Source organism: Mirounga leonina, unplaced genomic scaffold (genome assembly GCF_011800145.1).
Source record: "Mirounga leonina isolate KUSES-001 unplaced genomic scaffold, KU_Mleo_1.0 Mir_170, whole genome shotgun sequence".
NCBI lineage: Eukaryota > Metazoa > Chordata > Mammalia > Carnivora > Phocidae > Mirounga > Mirounga leonina.
The window spans coordinates 3,740,656-3,765,134 of NW_023270433.1; the positions used below are offsets into that span (position 1 = coordinate 3,740,656).

At 50.8% G+C, this 24,479-nt stretch overlaps 2 protein-coding genes across 4 annotated transcripts in view; one reads left to right on the top strand and one right to left on the bottom strand.

Moving 5' to 3' along the window:
* The window catches only part of SPACA9 (sperm acrosome associated 9), a 34,195-nt gene extending 32,105 nt beyond the window's left edge, over nucleotides 1-2,090 (bottom strand). The window contains exon 1 of the mRNA XM_035015543.1: nucleotides 2,057-2,090. The gene's annotated coding sequence lies outside the window, so the exon portion shown is untranslated. The remainder of the gene's footprint in view (nucleotides 1-2,056) is intronic.
* The window catches only part of AK8 (adenylate kinase 8), a 115,877-nt gene that overhangs the window by 22,109 nt on the left and 69,289 nt on the right, over nucleotides 1-24,479 (top strand). The window contains exons 1-5 of one of the 3 annotated variants that reach the window (XM_035015535.1): nucleotides 2,270-2,434; nucleotides 18,499-18,580; nucleotides 19,121-19,192; nucleotides 20,356-20,556; nucleotides 23,395-23,526. In XM_035015535.1, coding sequence (XP_034871426.1) covers nucleotides 18,544-18,580; nucleotides 19,121-19,192; nucleotides 20,356-20,556; nucleotides 23,395-23,526 — 442 coding nt within the window. In that variant the 5' untranslated portion in view covers nucleotides 2,270-2,434; nucleotides 18,499-18,543. Of the gene's footprint in view, nucleotides 1-2,269; nucleotides 2,435-18,498; nucleotides 18,581-19,120; nucleotides 19,193-20,355; nucleotides 20,557-23,394; nucleotides 23,527-24,479 lie in introns of those variants that run through there. The other 2 variants (XM_035015533.1, XM_035015534.1) reach the window with 2 other exon arrangements.

The following is a 24,479-nucleotide window of genomic DNA, read 5'->3' on the forward strand; positions in this document are numbered from 1 at the left end:
TGGGAAGATCCCCGGGCATCTTTCCAGAGTGCTGGTGAACAAGTAGCCATTCTCGCAGGCTCGGGCTGCACCGTCCTGCCCTGTGAGTCTAAATCACAGGAGAGCCACAGATCAGCTGTGGTCTGGGTTTCAGAGTCTGGTCTAAACAGTGTATTTTCCTTCGACCTCGGGTTGTTCACGGTGAGATGATGGTCTTCCACCATCAGGCCAGTGCCCAAAGTGCAGAGGCCGTTCTAAATTGGGGGTAGGCAAATGTTCTCTGTCAAGGCCAGATAGTAACTGTCCTAGGCTTTGTGGGCCATATGGTTTCATGTTGCAACTACTCAACTCTGATGTAACATGAAAGCAGCCATCACAGTGCATAGATGAAAGGGCACGGTTTGTCCCAGTAAAACTTTATTTACTCAGATAGGCAGCAGGACAGATTAGGCTCAGGAGCCATAATTTCCTGACCCCTGTTCTAAATGATACTTCCACGTGATCATACAAACACTTCTGCCCTTTCTCTTCAGTTCTAAATAAAAAGCCAACTTCCCCCCCTCGCTCACCACGGACCCACCCCACACTCCCTCACTTCCCCAGGCTCCCTGTCCACTGTCCTGCCGATCTAGCCCATCCTCTGGGATGGGGGCAGTGAGGTTTAGGGGTCATCTGGCTCCAGTGAGCCAGGAGGAACTAAGGTCCTATAGGAGGAAAGTGAGGCAGGGCTCAGGCTCCATGTCCAGCCTGGAGGGGGGAGCCCTCATTCCTCCAGACCCAATTCCCACTCCCACCCCCAGCCCCTTGGGTTAAGTCTCAACAGAGGCCGGCCTCAGCGTCTCCTTCCCCATAGGCCTGGGGTAGCCCTTCCTTGATCCAGTCCCTGTCCAGGTGCCAACCTGCTGCCCTCTGTCTAGGAGCTCCCTCCTATCCCACTCCCAGTGAAATAAAGCCTCCTATCCCCACCCTCACCCCCACATACACAAAGCAAACTTCCACCTTCCAGCAGTTAGAAGAAAGGCCACTGAGCCATAGTCTCATTTTAAGTCTTGTTACCCATTCCCAAGCCCATCCCGCCCCCAGATGAGCGCCTGTTACAGACACTGCATGGTCCTTGCTGCTGGGACCCTTCCCCTCTGCCTCAGCCCCCCATGAGCAAGGTGGTCCCTTGGCCTTGAGCTTACCACCTGCAGTTAGAGACAGCCTTGGATGACCAAAGCAGGAGCAGCTGTGAGAAGGGCCATGAGGGCCACTAACCAGGCCGGGAGAGCCAGGTTGTTCCAGAAGCCTCCAGAGATGGGGCTGGGGTGGTCTGTGGAGGGGCTCTCTTGGGGGGAGGGGATGGAAGGCAGAATGAGGCTCCGCCCCCCTCCATACTCAGTTCAACCAACCTGTGATCAACTCTTTTTAAAACTGACCCATCAATCGATCACCCTTTTGAAGGTTTCCTCTCTTTTATCTGGGAGATGCAGAAACAGTCATTTGTCAGGAATAAAGAGGGGAGGGGAGAGCCTCCTAAATGACTGGAAACGGGCTGGCACTTTCCTGTACAAAACGCTCTATGCCTTAATCCGTAACCGATTATGAATTTGCCAAGTCAAATTAAACTCTTGCATTGCAGATCACTAGGCTAGAAGCATTTGGGTCTGCTTCTCTTCTCTTCACTAAGCTGCTTCTCCACTGTTTAGAGCAGTGCTGGTCCCATTTGGCCAAATATCAGGTGTTACTCCTTTGGTATGAGTGTACCCAAGTCACCCAGACTGGAATCTGCCAGCAGGATGGGCGCTACATTAGAAAGCAGAACCGGGGGCACCTGGCTGACTCAGTAGAGCATGTGACTTTTGATCTCGGGGTCATGAGTTTGAGCCCCACGTTGGGTGTAGAGATTACTTAAAAATAAAATCTTAAAAAAGAAAAAAGGCAGAGCTGGATGGACACAGCCTTCCTCCCATGTGAGGCAAACTCAGTATGCTGAGAGTTCCTGGAACCAGGACGGTTAGCTGTGGCTCTAAACACAGCAACTCTTCAGTTCCTGCCCCAGGACTGCCGCTTGCCCTGAGGACTGTGGGCTACTCACCCACACCCTGGCCAAGCTGCTGTCCTAGTGCGGGTGGCTCCATGCTCCGTCTGGCAGGATCTCCCCATGCTTAGTTCAGATTTCCTTTTAAGATGCTTACGATACCAAACCACCCCATGATCCAGGAGCTCGAGCCAGAACTGCCGTGTCCTGGCTGTTCTGCTCACAGGTCAGGTGTTGGCCTTCACTGGCTACCTCGGTGCAGGAGAGGCCCAGAGCTGCAGCCCAGCTGACCGGGGGGACTAGAAAGGCACTGGGTCCGCCAGGCAGGTGGGCGAACCCAGCCTCTCCACTCAGACCCTCCTCTTGGCTTTGGGCCAGGCTTCACCCATCCTTCCATGACCCAATCTTAAGACATACAGAACGGCGTTATTTTGTGTAAGTGATTTTCATAAGTTACTGCATGTTTCTGGTGTATAAGTGTTCATCCTGGAATTCAGAGGCGTGGCCTCGTGGGGTTGGGCCATTGGGTGCATTCCGTGGGGGAGAGACACTGCCTGGAACTCATACCTCAGAGATCCAGGCACTAGATCCAGACACAGGATCCAGCTGGACTGGGCTGGTTTGTTCATGTAATTTTTAAAAATCTCTATGAGTCACTAAGTCATGGTTTCTGGGGTAAAGATGGTGGTTCTCTCCGTGATTTCAACTAGACGTCCCAAACTTGCCCTCGGTGACCTAGAATAGTCTCTGAAACATGCATTTAGCTACTATAAACCTTCTTGAGCTTATCTAAAAGTTTGATCCACTCAGCCTCTCTGCAAATGCACCTGCGGTGTGAACAGTGTGAGACCAGCATCCCCGGTCCTTGCCAACAGCTACCACCATCATCAAGATGGTAATATTTATTATTAGTGTTATTAGTTAGTTATATTATAAGTGATATTATTATTAGTTATATTGTACTGTATGACTCTATTGTATGTTATAATTAATACTCTTGGTTGATTTAATTCTATTTATTTAGTATTTATAATGAGATTAGTGATCGTCATTATTACTGTGTTGATGATGGTGGTTAGGTGTCTGGACTCCAAGGAAGTGGGGCGCCTGCCTGGCTCCTTGCTCACTGCACCACACTGCAGGGCACAGGGCCCTGTGCATCGAGACTGCAGTCGTCGATGGTGAGCACTGATGGGGGTGTGGGGCCGAGGGTGGCATCCGTGACCTCACTGATCTTGATAGCAGCCCAGTGGGGGAGGCACTGCCCCCACTGCGTTGAGGGATGCAGAATCTAAGACTTGCAGAGGTTGTGTGTCCTGCTCAGGGTCCCGCAGTGAGTCCCAGAACAGAAATGCAAACACGGAGTTGTGATTTGGCCACTCTGTTCTTGTCTCGCCAATGCACAGTGTCCCTCCCGGGAGTGCTTCGCTTCAAGAGGCCCCAGTTCCCCGTCCGTACAAGGACAGGCGTGGCTGGAGCTTTGAAGCCCCTCCGGCCTCACAGTCTGATTCTGATCCTGTCCAAGCCATTGTAACCTGCAGAGCAGAGAAATATCTCCTTTAATTTGCTTTAAAATCTCTTCTGAGCTTCAAGGGGCATCCAGTACCTTTTTCATCTCTTCCCGGTGGAGACAGGATTTCAAGAGCAAGAGGTGAGGCTCCTAATTATGTGCTTTGGTTGTTCAAAAACAAAACAAACCCTCATCCAAAATAAACAGGCTTTCTTGCTTTTAGGGAGAAAAATGACACATATGCATATTCATTTATATGGTAATTATTATTATTTAGCTACACAGGGACTAGAATTGGTAATTTAGAGCACAAAAAGGAAGCAGGGAATAGCGTTCAGGGAAAAGTAATGCAATCATAACCCATCAGGATTCTGTAGTTAATGTTGGGGTTTTTTTCTTCTCTTTTCCTTTTTTTTTGGTCTAATGCAATCTCTTTGAAGAATTTCTTTGAAGTGACCATCAAATGCATCAGAGAAAGAGAAATTAGCACTTTGTATTGGAATGATGAAAAGGAGGTGGGCTCTACCTGTTGGGGACCCATGGCCTTTCTTTAGGGACAGCCGAGGTCCTGATATCTGAGAGCTCTTCAGACCACGTCTCTAAGGGCAGAGGAAAGCTAAGAAATGAGGCAGTGGGTTCAGGAAATTTGAGAGGAAAAGGCTCTGATACCAGAGAGATGCTAAATCGTACTTCTTCAGAGTCACATTTGCTTTCCAGGGTTTGGATTACTGAGGTCCCTTTCCTTCTTTTGGTCCTAATCCATCCTCGCAGCTACCCTGCTTTCTTCCTGGCCCCTTCTTCATACTGCTGCCGCAGGGATTGCTTAACATAAAATGACGAATTTATTTCTTGACTGCAATACATTTGTATGGTTCAGAATTCAAAAGGTGCCCAAGTCCCTTCACGCTTCTGCCCCCCAGCCATGTGCTCCCTTCCTGGAGGCAACTGACGTTAAGTTTCCCATGAAAGAACACCCCCTTGGAAGGATGTTTATATTCTATGCCTACAGAAGTGGTTTTCTTTTTAAAACAAATGTTACGGTGTCCTCCACTGCTGAGCACCTTCGCTGTATCCCACCCCGCCTGGCTGCCCAGTTTCGTCCCTCTGGCCCCTGGTGCCCGCTCCTTTCACACGTCCTCCAGCTTCACCTGCGTGGCCCCTCTCAGGGCCTCCGCACACTGAGGGGAGGGACCCCCAGCAGTTTTCCTCCCCTGGTGTCCACACCTCGTGTAACTCTCTCCCCTTGAGTGGGAGCAGGACCAACAGAAGAGGGCAGAGGTGAGGACGGGTCATCCCTGTGATGATGTGACATGATCTAACACTGGAGAGCCTCCTTACTGGCATGACCAGCAAGCTGCCGTGTTGGAGAGGCCCACGTGGGCAGCCCCCAGCCAGTGAGAAACCAGAGCCCCCATCATACAGCAGCACAGAAGGGAATCCTGCCAGCAGCCTGATGGCGCTCGGAAGCCAATTCCTCCTCTGTCCAGCCTCCGGATGAGAACACAGCCTGGCTCTCTCCTTGACTGCTGCCCTCTGAGACCCCAGCAGAGAACCCAGCTAAGCAGCACTCAGACTCCTGCTCCACAGAAACTGAGACGATAAATGTGCCATTTAAGCCACTAAGACTGTGCATTCATTACCCAGCAATGGAAACCTAATATACCCGCGCTCTTCTCACTGCCTGAGGTCCCCACCCCGCCGCGGGGCAGCGCTCCTCCTTCCTTAGTCTCAGGTTAGAGTCACTCCCTCGGGAGGCTCCCCGAGCTTGCCAAGGCCCAGGGAGGCTGGGGGCCCTGTTACATGCCTTCACGGCCTCTTGCTGTCCTACTCCTCCAGACCCCCACAGTCACGGGGTGGGGACAGGGGCCCCATCTGTCCCAATCAGCGCAGAACCCCCAGCTCATCTCGTGGTGCCCAGCATAGACATCAGGCTCGGGAAATATTTATGACATTCATGAATGAGAGAACGCCATTTGGATGAGTCCGCAGTCTGTACCACCAGGGCAATGAAACCCTATCCTCACTCGTTGTTGGCCCAAGGAGGGGAAGGTGCTTAAAATACAACGTGACTGTGCCGTTGAGTCCGAACATCCTAACAACGGTTTCAACAACAGGGACGTGTTTGTCCCAAGGCTTCTCGGAGAAAATATTTTGATGGTTGCCCTGGCGTGGTTTTAGGTAACTTGTGGGGAGACCTGTTTAGTGACTTTCCTCATCACATCATAAATTGTTTCCATTATCAGTGCTTTCAAGGTCCCCCTTTGGCCTCGGTCCCATACAGTTTGACCAGGTTCAACTGCTGTGTTCCGAGAGTAGCATCGTGCCCCAAGACCCCAGGGCTCAAGGTTTGAGAACCATCTTCCAATTCGATCATGGTACCCTGTGCCAAGATTTCCTGTGTCCTCCCTCGTCATCTCTTTCATCAACTGAAACAAGGGTCAGCCACCAGGACGCTGGATTTTGAAATATTGAGTGAAGGCCTATCATAAAAGTGACTGTGCCCTGTGGAGGAATTCTAATTCGTCTTATCAATTTTTTTAAAACATTGTCTTTAGAAGTCATCCTACCTAAAACCTTTTACAGAAAGAGAAACTGAGGCCCAAATGGAAGAGGGACTTAGCTAAAGTCAGAGGACCAGTGGCCAGGACAGCAGGTTCCAACAGGTATAGCTTCCACCAGGGTCTCTGTGATGTTGGGCCAGGCCCTTTGACAAAGGCACTTTTGTGTCACCAGAACCAGACTAAGTTGGAAGGTCATGGATGAGAAAATATCTGGCTAAGAGGAGAAAAAGAAGAAATGTTTTGATGTATGGTTGCCTCCGTCCCCCAGATGTGTGGTGGAGAAGGAAAGCTTTGTACCCAATTACCATGGCTTGTCAGACGGTGGGAATTTATCACCCAGGAAAAGGCAGAGGCCCCTGCGCATCAGGGGTGTGATTTATGGGCCCCACAGATGGCTTGTGTCCGCCTCTGCTGGCCGGAGCTGTCCCTGGCATATTTGGGCTGCTGGGCAGCAGCTAGGAAGACGGCAGAAGGGACCCGGTGCGGAGAGCCCCCCAGGCCATAGCACGTCCCTTGTGGGAGCTCTCTGAGGTCCCAGACAGGCCACGTGCGCTCTGGGGTCCACAGGGCTGCCTTGCTCTCCCTATTTAAGGAGATGCTACAGGCAAGTGCTTAGCACCGCGCCTCGCTCTGAGGTCCATTTAGGCAGGGTGAAGACGCTTTTCCCATGCAAGAGGAGCAGGTGAAAACACATCATATATGGGCGGGAGAAGACTACTCCTTCCTACTTCACTGCACTGGAATCCGGCGCACTTCTGGGGGCGCGCGTGACCTGCCGCCCAGCACGCCATCGGCATCATTACTCAAGTGAGTTCTGGAACATCCCACTGCCCGCATGGATGAAAATTAGCAGTCTTTTAAATGTAGGGCCGGAGGGAAAAAAAGAATCAATGAAATTTAAAAACCAGCTGGAGTCCATCTCTGCTTCTGTCCACACACCTTGGTTTTTCTTTGATTCTGTGAGCTTCCACTTGGGATGGAGTCCTCACCTCCCGATGAGGACTAGCTCGAAAGGAGGCCGAGCATGAGGCCGAGCAGAAGCCAAGCACATAGAACTCGTTCCCCTCGAGGGCTGCTCTGGGCTCTCGGGCAGGCATCTTTATCATGAGTGAGGCAGGAACTGGCCCCCTTGGGCTCAGCGGGTCGGTGCCCTCCCCAGTCGTGTTCTTTGTCACAGCATGGTCTTTCTGCTTCCCAAACCATGATGCTCAGAGCCCCAGCCAAGGGGACGCTGCACTTGAACGGACACTAGACTTCAGCATCCTTGTGTCTGCCCCTGGTGCGCCCAAGGGGAGCCTGCGGGGACACCACCCCGTCCGCACCCAGGTCACTGTCTGTAGTTCCAGACACTGTGCCAAGCTCTGAGGCATTTTCTGATGGGAGCCACACAATTCTCCTACGAAGGTGTCAACAACTAAGACTTATGGGCATCTACTGTTTGCCATAACCTGTTTTCAGTCATGTTGGGGACAAAACAGAACAAAGGAAACAGTGCCTCCTTTCATGGGCATGTGGCTAGGGGTGCGGGTGGGGGGCCAGCGCTGCGGGTGGGGGGCCAGAGCAGCAATCCTCCCCTCTGGCCGAAAAGGAGGCCGCAGCACCAGAAACCCGCTGTGGATCCAAAAGAGGGATCCGTGCGCTATCTAAAGGAATACAGACCTTCCAGAAGTCTGTCACATTCAAAACATCTGGCTCCACATCATCTCCTTCCTTGGCCTGAAGAAAGAGTGTCATCATCAGAAGCCAGACTTTGGTCCACCAAACGCTGACCTCGCTCCCCAAGTTCCCAGGCAGGAAGAAGTTCTGTGGAGCTCGGTGCTCGGGGAGGAGGGTCACGCCCCCCTTGGGGGATGCTCACCGCACACAGAATGCAAAATTATACTTTGTGTTCCCAGGAGGACCTCTTTTTTAAATCTCACTTAGTGTCCTGGAGGCTCTCAGTTATTTTGAGCGAGAGGAGGGGATGAGGCGGCATACTTTTGATCGTGGACCCTAAGTTTCAAATTTACTTGGCAGGCTTCAGGAGCCCTTATCGTTCTCCCTTTTTAGGCACAGTTTTATGCTTCCCTGCCCATAATGCGAGTCAGTATTTATAGTGGAAATGCTGACGGAGTCGAGGAGCCCGAGTCTGGGCCGCAGAACCACCAGCTGTTTGTTTTATTTCTCCTCGCGGCGCCATCGGGCTGGCATTCATCACCCACCGTTCATCCTCTGACGGGAGGAACACAGGATTTTCTTGCCATTGTTTTGACACTCACGGGTTTATGGATGTCACGCGCGTCCTCCGAGGAGCGCGGTTTTATTGATCAACAGCTCTGCGGAGCCCCGGGGCTGTGTGTACCTCTAGCCCAGACACGGTTAGGCTTGCAGGGCATCGGAGGGGCGGTCTGGCCTCCACTCGGAAAACTTACGGCACGCGTCATGGCGAGGCAGGGCTCCGGGGGAGCCGGTGAGTACACCCTCAGGATCCCTCCTCTGGGGGGGTTTCTGGCCCCTCGCCGGAGGCCATGGTTGGCCGGTGGGTGTGATGCGGGGCCTGCGGACGGCATGCGGGGCCCGGCTGTGTGCACGCAGGGCAGCAGCCCCCCGGTGCTGGCGGGCGGCAGGTGCACGTGACCATCCCTCTCACTGTAGACGGGAGGAAAGACAAGGGGACGGGATGCAGCCGTGAGTCTGATGTTTGAGCAGCCGTAACTTCGGCGCCAGCAGAGAGAGGGGCCCGGTGAGGCTGGAAACAGGGCTGGACGTGGGGCCACCAGCACGTCACCTGGGCCGGCTTGAGTGCCCATTTGGCCGTGGACCTGAGGCTTGCCTCCCGAGAGCCAGAGACGCCGGCCAGGGGGGCAGAGCAGAGGGCGGCAGCTCCTCGTGCCCTCCTTCTGAAGCTCTTCACTCCTTGGTTCCTCAGTGAGCCGCCCACTACGAGCAGCAGGGCGTGTGCCAGAGGCGGGAACGCACGCTGGGCACCCCCACTTCTCCAGCACCCGCGTCAGCCTCACATGGTGCTAGCCCTTCATGTGCGTCCCCACATCGAACCCCAAACACCAGCAGGGGTGGGCGCTCCCAGCTCTGCCTGCCTCGCAGACAGGAAGTAGTCACACAGCTGGGAGGTGGGGGCCCCAGGGTCCCCATCTGGCTCAGTGCCATCAGTCTGTAGGATTTGAACGACATATGGAAAGTCACACGGGTGGTTTTTAGCTGTAATCTGTAACGTAGTCACTACCCCCAGCTTTAATTATTAAACAGACTACCTCTACCATTAACTACACATCAGAGTATTGGTCAGAACACGAGAGCAAGTGGGTATTTCCTTGGTGTGCCTTTTCTTTACTGAGACTTGGTGGCATTCGCTAGCACTGAGACTGGTGACTTCTCATTCTCTGAAGACATGATGGATGTTCTCACATTTCCTTTGCAACAATTGGTTAGGTTGGGCTTTTCCTGGAGCAGCAGAAGGGGGTCTAGTCTCTGGAAGCAGATCGAGGACTGAGGTGAGAGGAGTTTAGGAAGACATGAACAGTGGGCCCGGCCTCCCGGTGTGTTGGGAGTGAATGCCCCTGGGGAAGTGAGCTGAGGGAGAAGAACACGTTGACTGGGAGAGAGGAGTAAGGGCGGGAGAGGGGGCTTTCTCGAGGGAGACAGAAGGACAGAGGGGCCAGCATCCCATGGGGGCGGGGCGGGGGAGCCGGAGGGACAGCGGCTCCTTGTGGAGGTGCAGCCCCGTGTCGCGCAGGGCACTGCCCGCCTTGTGGGACCTGGCCTCACAGCTTCATAAAGTCACCCCTCTGTGGATTCAGCCTTTCTAAGTCTTGTGGAAATGTGGCTGCCCTAGCACCCCGATTGCTGGTGGGGGAGAGGAAGGAGTGGGTGTGCGTGAAGCGCCTCCTTGGGACCAGGTACTTGACCTTCACACTTGTTACTGATGACCTCTTACTGCCCACATTGTACAGACGAGGGCACTGAGACTCGGGGCAGGCTCATTGAGATGACAAAGCTGCGGGATTAGAGCCAAGATTTGGACCCAGCCACAGCTCCATCCATGGCCAGTGCTTTCCCTGCCCCGGGGCCCAGATGGGCTGCATGGGGGTACCAGGGGAGAGATGGGCAGCATGGGGGGTCCCAGGACGAGGGGAGAGCTCCAGCTTGCAGGGAGGCAGGAACAAGGGCCGGCTGCCTTGGTTTGGGGCTGTGCCTGGCTCAGTGGACTGGCACAGAGAGGGAAGCATGAGGTCTGAGGAGCCACTTGGGTCTGTGGGTGGGGGGACACTGCAGCCTCTGAGAATGAGGCCAGGGGCATTGGTACCCGAGCTCGGACGCAGTGCTCGGCCGGTGCGCTCTACTTGGGAATTCCCCAGAGAGGAGTGGTTTTAGTTGTTGATCAGACTAAGGTTCCTTGTCAGCCCCTCTCCAGTGGCTGCCCCTACTGCTGCATGGGGGTCCCCCCTTCTTTTCCTGATCTCAGGGAGCTGGCAGAATCGTGTAGGAGAAGCAGGCTGCATGGCTGGAAGTAAATTATGTCGTAATGTTCAAAGATCGTCAGAGGCAGGCCAGTCACTCGTCCTGTTGTTGCCTATTTTTCATGCATGATTATTAATAATGTGCTAGTCACTCTTTCACTTTTAAGATGTCTTTGTTGGACCACAGATTTTTTTTTAAGATTTTATTTATTTATTTGAGAGAGAAAGAATGAGAGACAGAGAGCATGAAAGGTAGGAGGATCAGAGGGAGAAGCAGATTCCCTGCTGAGCAGGGAGCCTGATGCAGGACTCGATCCTGGGACTCCAGGATCATGACCTGAGCTGAAGGCAGTCGCTTAACCAACTGAGCCACCCAGGCACCCCTGGACCATAGATCTTAACAGTTCCCCTACTTAGAATCACCTGGTCCATGCCTCTTGATTCACAGAGGACGTTCAATGCCTTGTACAAGTCAGGGCCAGCTGGGAGAGGAAATGGGTTAAGACAGATTTGGGGCAGCAGGTGACAGTTCGTCCCCCCAGGAGCAGACACTCTGACCTGTCCAATACAGAAGCCCAGGGTGGTGGATGAACACCCTAATGAATTAATGAATCGATGAGGGAGTGAATGAATGAATGGATCTTACCCCTCTGTAAAAACATGATGACTGTTTACCCATGTGCTGGACCCCAACCTGTGGCTGGTGAGGCTCCTACCCATTTCCAGAGGAGCATACTGCCCTTGGGGAGGGCCCCCGGGGCCAGGCGATGGCAAGTGGTCCCAAGCACTCTGGAGCGGGTCCACTGTAGCCGAGGCCACTCACCAGACTCCCCTCGTTCTAATACAAATGCATTTCCCCTCTATAATTGGAAAGCTTTCCTCAGTTCCTATCTGGAATGCCCGTTTTTCTTCTTTCCAAGGGATCACCTTTCTACATGAACCCTTTATATTAATTTCTACCAACTTGGGACGCCTGGCTGGCTTGGTCAGTGGAACATGCAACTCTTGATCTTGGGGTCATGAGTTCAAGCCCCACTTTGGGTGTAAAGATTACTTAACAATAAAATCTTTAAAAAAGGGACACCTGGGTGGCTGTCAGTTGAGCGTCTGACTCTTGATTTCGGCTCAGGTCATGAACTGCAGGTCGTGAGATTGAGCCCCGCATTGGGCTTCGTGCTCAGTGCCGAGTCTGCTTGAGATTCTTTCTCTCCCTCTGCCCCTCCCTGCACTTGAGCTCTTATGCACGCACATGCTCTCTCCTTTTCTCTCAAATAAATAAATGAAATCTTTAAAAAAAATCTTCAAAAAAAGTTGTACAAACTTAAAAAGGATTCCTTCTTGCAAGTAGGTAGAGAAAAAAACCTAGTTCACCTTTCTCAAGATTATAATGATAAAACTAGCCACTTCTTTGTTGCTAGACACTATGCTTATTTTGTGGGTGTTTGCTTAGGGTCCTTATTTAATTATCCCAACAACTATGGGCTAGACTGATATTATTGCCCCACTTTACAGATAAGGAGAACAAGGCTGGTGGGGGGTGGTTGAGGTGACTGGTCGGAAGTCACCTGGCTGGCGGTGGCACAGGCTGATTCCAACGCCCCTGCTTTTCACCAGCAGATAATCTGACACCCTAAAGGGCAAGTCTTATTTCTGAAGAGGTGTGACCACACCGCAGACGTGCTGTGAAATGTTGGAGAGGAATGGCTCCATTAACTGAATGTTGTTGGATTATCCATGTCATTCATTTCCAACCAGAGCCACTGTGCCTGAACCTCAGAAGGAGATGTTAGCCCATCAAGTGCATTATCTCTGTCGTGGGCTATCTCAGTGTCATCCCTGCCTTGGAGATGGGATGGGACTGGTCCATTTGGGGACAGAACCAGATGGCCTTCAAACTGGGTTTTCCTCTGCAGAGCAGCTCCGGGGGCACCAGCAACATTTAATGTGAATTTGATTTTAAAATATATTTTTTTAGCTATTTGGTAACATGCACATCTGTGCTATACCAAATTTTAACACCCTGGAGCTCGCTGGTCTTTTAACCTGCAGACCTAGGAGTACCAATTGTCCTGGATCTGCATGTTTGTATGGAATGCCACACTTGTGTCACTGATGAGCAAGAGTGGGACTCAGCACTGTTGGTTATTGAGAGGAGTCACTCGTGCACGTCCAGCCTTTTCAGAGCAGGAGCATTGCTGCTGGGCTGGGCTCAGAAGGCCAGGCAGAGCCCAGGGCATGACTTGTTGGTGCAGAGTCTGTGTGTGGGAGCAAGTTAAGGAATACTCCGTTCTGCTCCATTAGTACACTTGTGTGTGGTCAGGAATGCCAGCAGGTGTTGCGTATTGGTTGAAGTTCAGCTTTGAAATAAAAATTCTTGTCGGTCATCCTTCAGATGAGTTGGACACGGAAGGCAGCCTAAGATGATACGGCAGGCTAAGGCGTCCGTGGTTTTGTATACACCAAAGGAACTGGTACTGGGGCAATCCGATGTCAACTTTTGCGTGTTTATCAAAATAGTCTCCTTGTTCTCACAGACTGCCTTTGCAACACATCAGTTTGCCAAACTCAAACTTTTCAGATGCATTTCTTTCTTTTTTTTTTTTTAAGACTTTATTCATTCATTTGACAGAGAGAGAGAGAGAGCACAAGCAGGGGGAGCAGCAGGCAGAGGGAGAGGGAGAAGCAGGCTTCCCCACTGAGCAGGGAGCCTGTTGTGGGGCTCGATCCCAGCACCCCGGGATCATGACCTGAGCCGAAGGGAGACGCTCAACCTACTGAGCCACCCAGGCACCCCTAGCTGCATTTCTTTCTGGCTGGAAATATGTCTCTTTTTTCCTTCTCGAGTATGTTGGGAAATCACAGAATACTTCATTAGAAAGAAGAGGGATAGCTGGTGGGTCTGTGGTGCATCTCGTGATGCTTCCTCTGGTTCGGACTTGAGCTGAGTGAATCCGATTCGTCAGGTCCAAATCTTCAGCCTCAGATGGCCCCCTCAGGACTACGAGGAATCCACATTCGGCTCCCAGAAACGTCTGCTGTGGAGCCTCCTGCATCTGCAGTTGGAGCTGGGAGCCAGCAAAGGGGCCTCCCAAGGGAAGCACCCGACTCTGGTCTTCAGAGGAAAGGGGAGGAAACCAGGGGCAATGCATCAGAAAAGCAGAGGACCCAGAGGGCAAGAGTTTTACGGCGTGAAGTTGCTAATTGTGCTTTAATAATAGTCAGGAGGGCAGAAGAGGCCAGTGTTCACACAGAGCAGGACAGCCCGCTCAGCGTCGGGCCGCGCTCTGCTGGGCCTCGCCAAGTTCCCTGGGCTGGCTGGCTGCGTTCTTTCCCTTTTTTTCATCTGTGACATCTGCTCGGTGCTTGTCCCTCCTGTGATACCGTACTCCTCACAGCTGTGCGGACCTCTAGCTCTGCGCTGCTGCATGGAGTGCCCTGAGCATACGGCCTTTTTGATGTGTGATAAAACAGAACCAAGCCACGGGGGTATGGCGAGCGAAGGCATCAGAATATCAATTAACCTGCTCAGAACAAAGCTGCGGCTCCAGAGTGGAATAGACATTTCACTGAAGTGTCAGGAAGATGGATAATGTATTCTAATTAGGGGTTGACTGATACCTCCGCATCCAGCCACTCCTGGTAGTCAGACCCACGAACCTAACGAGTGTCCCATCATGGCACTGGCCAGGTGCTGTTTACTGATTTATGACTTCTTGCTTTGCCAGAATTTGCAGCCATTAACTTGCCCTCAACCAAAGCTGCCGTTTTCCCTTGAAAGTGCAGTCCATCCTGCAAATGGGTAGTTGCTCATAACCTCTATAAATGCCAGAGCTCTGGGAAGGAAGATCTTTTCCGAGCGCTAAGCCTGGTGCTTCCATCTTAAGGATGCCCCAGGCCCCTACGCTCCCTGCTGCGGAGGCCTCGGTCACTAGCCTTCCTTCCCAGGAGGACTGACTTGCGCCCATGTGGGGATGAGGGATCTCCATGGTTGCCTTTCCCACCAAGTGTGGGCTGCCCTAAGGGGTCCCTCAGGGACCTTAGTACCTGGGTGATCAGACCATCCCCTGGAGTCTGAAAGAGCAACCCTGGAGAGCCAGCAGCTTGGGATTCACTTCAGAGCCCCCCACCTTCTTTTAAAAATTTCACATCCACACCAGAGTGATGCCGGTGAGACCAGGCTAATTAGGGAGATGTTCCTCATTTTGCTGCACTTTTCCCGTGTAATTGGAAGGCCCGCTTTCTCCAGCAAGAAGTCGGTGAAAGCTGTTCCCCTGAATGGTTCTAAAAGCTTTGGACCACATCCTGATGTGAGCTGCAGTTTATGGATGAGATGATAATAACTGCTCCTTAATGCAATATTAAAAGCAGAGGTCTTTCTTGGTGCTGAGCGGAGACGGAGCTCCAGCCTTCTTTCGGCTTCAAAAAGGAACTCGAAACAATCCCCAGCCCTGGTGCCAGAAGCAATCAGTGGGCTCCCCGCCCCTCCCTCCAAATAAAGAAAAAATAAGGGGGTCTGAATGTAGCTAAAGTTCAGAAAATTTCGGTTTGGCTTCCAGAGCTGCGAGCGGGGAGTTCTCAGATGTGGTGCCTCCCGGGTCCCGTGGTGGTGTGCACATCCGTGGGTGTTTACTCTGCTCAAGAGTGGCAGCCCAGCTCCAGGCTGGCTGTAACAAGGACTTGAGGGAGCAAAAGGCTGTTAAAAAATTTTTTTTGCACTTTTGCTTCATTAGCTCTAGAAACCAGGGTTCCATCAGCTGCGTGTTTTCCTGCATAATTTAAGAAATTAATGAAAGCGTGCCTGATTTTTCTAACACTCTTTACTCTGTAAATTTGTTTAGTTTTTTTTCTTTTTAACTGTCAGTGGAGGCCTTTGGAACCTAAATATTTTAATATTGAAGAAATGCAGGCCCTTTTCTGGTTAGTTCCTTTTTAGGAACACACGGTGTTATGTAAATCAGGTGTTATGGGTTATAAATGACCTTGACTCTGAGTCCACCCCCACAGGTCCATCCTCTGAGCTTAAAGCAACTAAGTTCTCCGAATGACATGAGGGAGGGGTCTATGGCAGGTGGTGCCCTTCTGGGGGCCAGTGTCAGAAACCGCAGCTTCCAGAGTGGTCACCTGACCGCCTCGCTGCAGAGGGCAGACCTGAAGCTGTTTGCTGCTTTATTTCACTCTTGCAAAGCTCACTTTACCTAGTGGATCTGGACATCAAATCTGAACCATTAAAAAGTCTGTGTGTGTAACTCTAGACTCCTGGCCCTTGAAAGGACTTTAGAAATTGTTTAATGTGAACCTTGCTGAGGGACATAAAAAAAATCTACTTAAACAAATGGGAAGGTAAGGCAGTGAGATTGTGAAAATGTCAATTCTTCATACATGTATCCATTTAATGTCATTCCAGAGTTCTAGTGGAATTTCTATTTTTGAACTTGCAAAATATTTTTGCTGCTTACTTGGAAGAACACATTTTTGAAAACAAGAAAAAAGAAGGAGGAACATATCCTATTAGATGTAACAAACATTATAAAACAACATTTTAAATGGTGTAAGGGGGCGCCTGGCTGGCTCAGTCAGCAGAGTGTGTGACTCATGATCTCAGGGTCATGAGTTTGAGCCCCACGTTGGGCGTAGAGTCTACTTAAAATTTTTTTTAATGGCATGAAGTTGATTCTAGAGTCTACGGGCAGGAAGATGCCAGAGCCAACATGGTGTCAGCATTCAGACAGTGACAAAAATGACATTCAGAGGGGAAAAGATAGGCTGTTTCTTAGACGAGGTTGGGACATTTTGGTGAGCCAAAAGGAGACAAATTAGTTCACAGCCTCACGTCATTTTCAAAATAAAATGTGGCTCTATTAAATGTTTACATATAAAGAGCAAAATCCTAAGAGAGCACAAGTGAAATGCAAGTGGATATCTATCAGCCTTTGCAATGGGAAAGGCCTTTTTGCAGAGCCACATGATGCCAGATCCAAAGAGGAAACAGCACGAATCGATATGGCCCAAAACTTACGTGTTAAAACAGCCCCTACACAAAATTAGAAGGTCAAAGACAGACTGTAGAAAATGTTGGCAGCATTGTTTGCCTCAAAGGGTCTGTGGTAGCGTTTGCCAAAATGGGTTAATTCTTCTTATGTAAAGAACTTTTGTAAGTAAATAAAAGGACAAAACCCTAAGAGGAAACTTGACAGATGGTATGAATTGGCATTTTGGAAACAAAAAAATTCAAATAACCAATAAACACGTGGAAAAAATATGGAGCCTCACTAATGATCAAAGAAATGTAAACTAAAGCAGCAATGGTATCCTCTACTTTGCTGGACAGATTTTCCTCCAAGATAATGCCAGACATTGACAAGGATACAGGGAAACAAGTGATCTGAGGTTGGACTCATAAACTGGCCGGGGCAGTTTTGTAGAGCGACATGGCAGAATGTATCAAAAGTCACAAAAGAAGATGCCAACTTTTAGAAATCTATTTTCAGGGGGCACCTGGGTGGCTCAGTTGATTAAGCGTCTGACTCTTGATTTCAGCTCAGGTTATGATTCAGGGTCATGAGACTGAGCCCCGCATCAGGCTCCATGCTCAGTGGGGAGTCTGCCTGGGATTCTCTCTCTCCCTCTCCCTCTGCCCCTCTCCCCTTCTAAAAAATTTAATTTAATTAAAAAATAGAAATCTATTTCTAGGATGTTCTGTGTGCATCAAGATGTACTTACAGCGGTTTTTAAAATAATGGTGCAAAATAGGAATGAAACTAAATGAACAATGTGAGATTGGTTAACATTTGTCAGGTCAGTTCATGTGGTGCTCGGCAGCTATGAGCTTCCAGGAGGGGAGCATTTTGTCACATGGGAGAATGTTCCGGAAATGTTTTTGCTGTATGAAGAGTACAGACTACAAAGTAGTATGCACAGTGTGATTTGTTCCCCCCCAGGGGAAAGATACCAGTATGTGAAGGCTGGAAGGAGTTACAGCAAAGTGTTAGCTGTGGCTAGTCTGGGCCGGTGGTGTTATCAGTGACTGGGCCGGTGGTGTTATCAGTGACTTGCGCCCTCATTTCAGCTTTCCAGTATCTTCCACATAGTGTACATCAATCATGTGTTTCCTTCACAATTGGACTTAAATGATTAATAAAAATAAATATGCTAGACCAGTTCCCTCGCTGTACCCAGAAGGGGCTGAAGCCTGAGAGATTTCAGCCCTGGAACAAGTTGGCTACAGAACAGAAATTTGAACCCAGATCTCTTTAAAAAAAAAAAAAAATTTATTTATTTACTTGAGAGAGAGAGAGTGAGCACGAGCAGGGGGAGCGGCAGGGCAGAGGGAGAAGCAGACCCAGGGAGCCCAACGCAGAACTCGATCCCAGGATCCGGGATCATGACCGGAGCCGAAGGCAGACGCTCAACCAACTGAGCCCCCCGGGCGCCCTGAGGCTTGTTCTTAAGAAAAGTGGGGTTTCGTGTTGACTCAGGTGGTTCCTCCTCCCAGGATCCCCCATCCAAGAAGCTCTCTTTAGGAAATAATCCACAATGTGGAAAGAGCCATACGCGCAAAGCTGTTCATGATTACGATCACGGGAGTTGCTGGCGGTTGAAATGTTCTGTCATGGGGTGTGGCTAGGCAACTATGGCGTGCTCACTGGGTGGGACGTTGTGTAGACCCTGAGAATTGTGGCAATGCAGAGGTGTGCTGATATGAGAAAGTGTTTTGGTAGTCATAATGTGTGATGGAAAAAATCAGGACATCAAATATCTATGTTGTGATTATAGTCATAAATGTAAGATTCAGAAGGAAATGTAATAGTAGAGAGTACTTGTTAAGCTGGGTGATGTGGCTATCAGAAACATTTACTTTCTTTTGTTTTAAAAAGTTCTAGTTTTTCTATAAAGCTATGTTATTCCTTTTATAATTCCAAAAAAATCTAAAAAGTAAAAATAGATGAGCACCTTTCCAAATTCTCTGCCTAGGGCTGGATTCTGGATGGCATCCCTGAAACTCGGGAGCAGGCCCTGATGATCCAGACCCTCGGGATCACCCCCAGACATGTCAGTGAGTAGCCTGCGAAGGGCCCTCCGGCCAGGGTTGCAGTCCCCACACCCCATGAGTGAGCACCCTGCTCTGTATCACCCGCTCCCAGCGCCCACCCTCAGCTCTGTACCATCCAAGACCCAGCAGGAACAAGGACAACATAGTTGAATTTTTCATAAAGCTAAAGGCATTTGGGGATTGCTCTTAGAAGAATGGGGTTTTGTTTGACCCTGGTGGTTCCTTGTTCCAGGAATCCCACATCTGAGAAACTTTAGGAAATAGTCCAAAATATGGCAAGAGCATTTCGCACAAAGACATTCCTCGGAGTGTTATTACAGTGAATGTTTGTGCAAGTGTGGGCTGCCCGCTGTCCTGAAACTGTATCTTCGTGGTTTGGTGCCGCGATCACTCTATGGGACTCTTGGGGGTGGAAGATGGTGGTTGTGTTAGTGTTATTCCACAGCAAGAGAGACATAAGCCGAGTTTTCAGCCCACGAGATTCAAATGTCTGGGACCTGCTGCCCAACGTGCCTGGTGGTGCTGTCTTCCTTTTCTGTCCAGTTGTGCTGAGCGCTCCAGACACTGTCCTGATCGAGAGAAACTTGGGGAAGAGAATCGACCCTCAAACGAGAGGTATGCCATCTCCAGCCCCACCCCACTCCATGGAGTTTCAGAGACGATCGGTGATCCATGATCATCACCCACCGTTTACTGAGCCTTTTCCACTTGGGGTGCCTGCAGAGGGCCCCATGGGGGCCACAGAGGCTCAGATGCTGCAGGCTGGGCTGGGAGCAGGAAGTCACTTGGCAGGTGATAAACTCCAGCAGAGGAGGAGTTGGAGGTCCCTGGGGCTGAAGAAGGAGCCCTGGAGATGTTGAGCTGGTTGAGGTGGGTCTCAGCTCTCGAAGACCAGGCAGTTCAGCAGGGGCCCGGGGCCCTTGAACTCTGGCCTTAGGCTTTGGCAGCAGACAGCCCTGGGTTTATGGACCCCGGCCCCGCCCTTTCCATCTGTGTGATGTGGGATGAGTTGCCTAACATCGCCAAGACTCGTTTCCTTACCTGTACCTGGGGTGAGACCTACCTTGTGATCTGACTGCTGTGAAGCCAAGCGTATGCAGGTGGCCCAGCAGAGTGAGCACTCAAAAGCCACAACTGTCCTTCCTGTTGTGCTGAGAATCCTCATCCTTTTGTTCTTTTTTTATTTTTTTATTTTTTTTTAAAGATTTTATTTATTTATTCACGAGAGATAGAGAGAGAGAGAGGCAGAGGCAAAAGGAGAAGCAGGCTCCCCGCAGAGCGGGGAGCCCGATGCGGGACTCGATCCCAGGACCCTGGGATCATGACCTGAGCTGAAGGCAGACGCTTAACCGACTGAGCCACCCAGGCGTCCCCTTTTGTTCTTTTTTTAAAGATTTATTTATTCGTTTTGGAAAGAGAGAGAGCACAAGCGGGCGGGGCAGAGGGAGAGAGAATCCCAAGCAGACTCTGCGCTGAGCACAGAGCTCGATGCAGGGCTCGATCCCACGACCCCGGGATGACGACCCTAGCCGAAACTAAGAGTCGGACGCTCAACCAACAGCGCCACACTGGCGCCCCCTCATCCTTTTGTTATTGTTAATAGAGACGTAAGAGCAGCTCCAGAGCCAAAGCACATCCTGCACAGCTTAGGGGGGATGAATACCCCTAGGACCCTCACAGGCTTTGGCCCCCAGATGGCTCACCTCTGGCCAGATGCAGCAGTGGCCTCGGAGCCCTCTGGGCAGGTGACTCTGACCACGTACCTTTCCCCCTTGCAGAGATTTATCACACCACCTTTGACTGGCCCTCTGAATCTGAAATTCGGAACCGACTGATGGTGCCAGGGGGCATCTCGGAGCTGGAGACGGCACGGAAACTGCTGGAATATCACAGGAACATCATCAGGATCCTCCCCGCTTACCCCAAAATCCTGAAAGTCATCAATGCTGACCAGCCATGTGTGGACGTCTTCTACCAGGGTAAACACAAACAGGAGTGGGTTCCCCATGCACCTCAACCCTCCGCATCCCAGTGTCAACCCCCAACACGACTCAGGTCTTGAGTCCATTTAGGGCAGGGGTAAGCAGCCCCACGCCCACCACTGCACTGTCGTTGGAACAATAACAAAGGTTCACGGAAAGTGGCTGGAGCAGGTGTGTGTGTGTGTGTGTGTGTGTGTAGGTAAAGGTTGAGCCCTGAGACTTTGGAGCCAGGGGCCCTGTATTCAAATCTCATCCCCACCACACATCAGCTGTGTGCTCTCCGGCAACTCTCTTACCTCTCTTGGCCTCAGTTTTGTCGTCCCTAAAATGGGAACAAAAATCATGTCTTCCTCATCGGCTTGGGTGAGGATTACACAGGAGTCTGCAAATCACGTATCCACAGCCGTGAGTCCAGCAGCTGGTACAGAGAAGAGCTCAGTAATGTCAGACATCATTGCTATTGGGACTCATCGTCCTGTCCAAAAAGGCCAGGGAAAGCTAGAATCATTCTATCCCAGAGCAGCTGAACTGTAGTTTATAATAGTCTCCACATCCAAGTATCCCCTTCTATGCAATCCGGGTAAATGACACAATAAAAATGCCGGCACAGTTGTCTAAGACACTGGACCATTGACAACGGCCCTTTTTGGTATATTCTCTCAAATCTCTTTAAGAAAAGTTTTGTTTTGGTGGGGAGGTGCTTCTGAGCTCCCTGGCCTGGCTGTTCCCTGGGCCCCCACCTGCTGTGGACTTCCACTGAGATCCCAGGGACGGCACAGCCTCACTCCCCGAGGGTGTCAGTCAACCCGTGGGGGGATGTCTAGAAAATATCACTAAAACAACCAGGCTGTGGATACCAGACCGTTTTCCAGTGGTTTTGCATCTCGGAAGGATCTTTAGTAGCAAGCACTGTGCTCTGAAGATAAATAACCACCACATTTATCTTATGGCATGATTCTGAATTTACACATTAATTACTTCCAAATTACTTAATTAAATTTAAAAGTTCATATGATCGTTCATAAAGAATTCATGCCTGGAATTGTAAATAAAAATGTGAGTGTCTGCATATTAATTATTATTAATTAATAATGCAGACAGATAAATTGAAAATTGGAATGCAAAATTCTCTCTGTGTTGTTTTTTTAATCTCTCTGCAGTGCATCCCGCGACCACATATTTTTAAAAAGAATAATTAGATGTTGAGACTATCTGGGGGATCATTACTTCTAATTAACTTAGTTATTTACTGTAAATTAAGCATCATTTGTAAGCAGGCTGCTTTGCCCGTAGTGTTTGTGCATTTCGGATGTGCCGGATCATGGCAGTTCTGGTGGGCTGGAATGGCTTCCTCCAGCTTATTCTCGGGGGCAGAAAATGTTACCTAGGCAGCAGGTTTGGGAGAGTCCCCCCAGCCCTGCCAGTTCTCTGCAAAATGGGGCAAGAATAATACATCTCTTGTGGGAATGTTGCACCAATGGAATGAGATGGCGCCCACAGAGTATTTAGCTTAGCAGTTAACACAAGCTGGTGTGTATGATGTTATGATGATGATGATTAATATCACAACCTTTAAGACAGTCGATTAACTTACCTGTGCCCTTAGTTCTAAAGACGAGGGGAATTGTGGTTATCTATAATGATCCTTCCAATTAAATATCCTACAAAGATTCGAGAGGTCAAAATCCATACAGAGAACATCCTAGGGCTTCTTGCTTCCTGTTTGCCCCCACTCCCACCCCGGGGACATTTGTGGTTGTTACAACTCAGAAGTGTGCTCCTGGCACCTGATGAATGTGCCCCAAATGTCACGGGTGCGAGGTTGGCAAACCCCGCAGCCCCTGTCCCTTGTTTTAGGGGGGCCAGTTCCCTGAAGGCGGCATGGTGGCTCAGCCCCTTGCCAGGGCGGATCCCATCTGAGAGCAGGACAACCTTCAGAGGGCCGTGCATGGCTGACCTTGTGCAGGATGGTCTGGGTCCGTGGCAGGAGGCGAGGCTGGGAAGGGAGACCCTGTTTCGATGTGGGCGGCTGGGGAGCTGGCACCAGCCCTCGGCCTCAGCAGGTGCCAAGCAGCTGCCCCATAACTGCCTCCTCAGCTGCTCAGGTCAGGGTGACCTGTTGGATGTTCTGTAGCTTTTGGCATCCAGCACCCCCCCCCGCCATGGTGCAGCCACCTCTGTGTTGGGGACGCTGGCCCCATGTGTCCCTTCTTCTTTGTTCATCAAATGCCGGGACATGCCATGGGCCAGGCGTGCGGCTGCATCTGCCCACTCCCGGGACCTATTTGATCACTGCCTCTTTGGAGACTCCCGACAAAGTTGGGGTCACTGGAGCGCAGCTGAAATTATTCTCTACCAATTCCTGGGTCCTTCAGGAGTCCCCGTGCGTGAGGCCCCTGCAAGGCCTGAAGCATTTATCAAAGTCTGCATCTGACACTGGGAGACCGGCCTGGTCCTGGGCTTCAGGCTAGAGGCGCAGCCCGGATTCAGTTTGGAAACATCCCAACCCAACAGTGTGCGTCCTTTGTCCTGGGACCAGCCACCCGACAGCACACCCCGCCCCCCTTCAACCAGGAGGGACATGCAGGGTGGACGGTGCTCCGAGGGTGGCTTCTGGGGATCCACGGCCCCGTCCGCCTTTGTGCCCAGGCCTGAATCGGAAATCCTCGCCCTTCCCCGCGGCCCCGCCCCGTGGCTGCTCGCTGCCCCACAGAGGGTTTCCACCTGTAAGTGAGAGTAATCACTGCCATTAGAAGAGCCTGAGCACAGGTGCTGTAAGCTGCTTTCCCTTCCTTTAGGACCTGAGTTTACTATCCTCACATCCTCTCTTTCCAGCTCTGACCTATGTCCAAACCAACCATCGATCTAATGCCCCGTTCACCCCTCGGGTGCTGCTTTGTGGGCCCGTGGGCAGTGGGAAAAGTCTGCAGGCGGCCCTCCTGGCCCAGAAATACGGCCTCGTGAACGGTGAGTGCCCCGGCTGCGCCCTGTTTCCAGAACCTTCCCCAGCCCCCCTGCCCTCCCAAGCTTTCCAGCCTTAGGGGGGTTGAGGAGATCAGTCTCACTTCTCTTCTTGCTCTCTGCTGTCAACAACGTTCAGGTAGTCCATCTTTGCAGGGAGCAGCTTTGTTCCTCACAAAGAACATGGCCATAAAAACATTAACCACTAAAAACGTGTTTGCAGCCCAAAAAGCCAGCACATTTTCCAGTCTTCATTTGTTCTAGCCTTTGGAGCAGTGGTGGTTCTGCACCAGGGGCCCGTCCTCCAGCCCCCACGGCCTCCCTGCAAAGCCACAGTTCTTGTATAATCCAGAGCTGCTGTTGATTTCTTTTCTCCGGTCCTGTTTGGCTACCCGCCCCACCCCCCCACCCCAGGTCAGCGTGCTTGTAGGCAATTTCTGAACCAGACGAGGACTCCTGGCTCATACAGTTTCAATAAATATTTTATCAGGAGGAGAGAAAATATTGAAATCAGTTCTCCAGGCCTGTCCCAAGGTGGTCCCAGGCAGGCAGGAATGCCAGTCTGCCTTCCGGAGGATAGGAGGGGAAAGGAGGAAGAAGCAAGAACCACCCTCGCCACCAACACCACTTCCAGGAAATGCTGCACAAGCCCAAGTCACCTCTAGTTACGAAGAAAAAAAGAGTCCTGCGCCCCAAATATAAAAACATGCATATACATGCCTCCAAATTCTGCAGATACACCGTATAAATACATGTGTATGCAAACAGACACGAATATATATGTGCCACCCCGGGAGGATCAAGTTTTCAATAAAGACACTTTTCAAGTGGGTCTCCTCCAGTATAAAATCCCGAAGCCACTGACAGGAGTCAGTAACAAAAATCGTACCCATAACGTGAAGCTAGGGAACTGAGTATTCTGATGAGTAATGAAAAACAGTGTTAGTCCTATTAGTAGT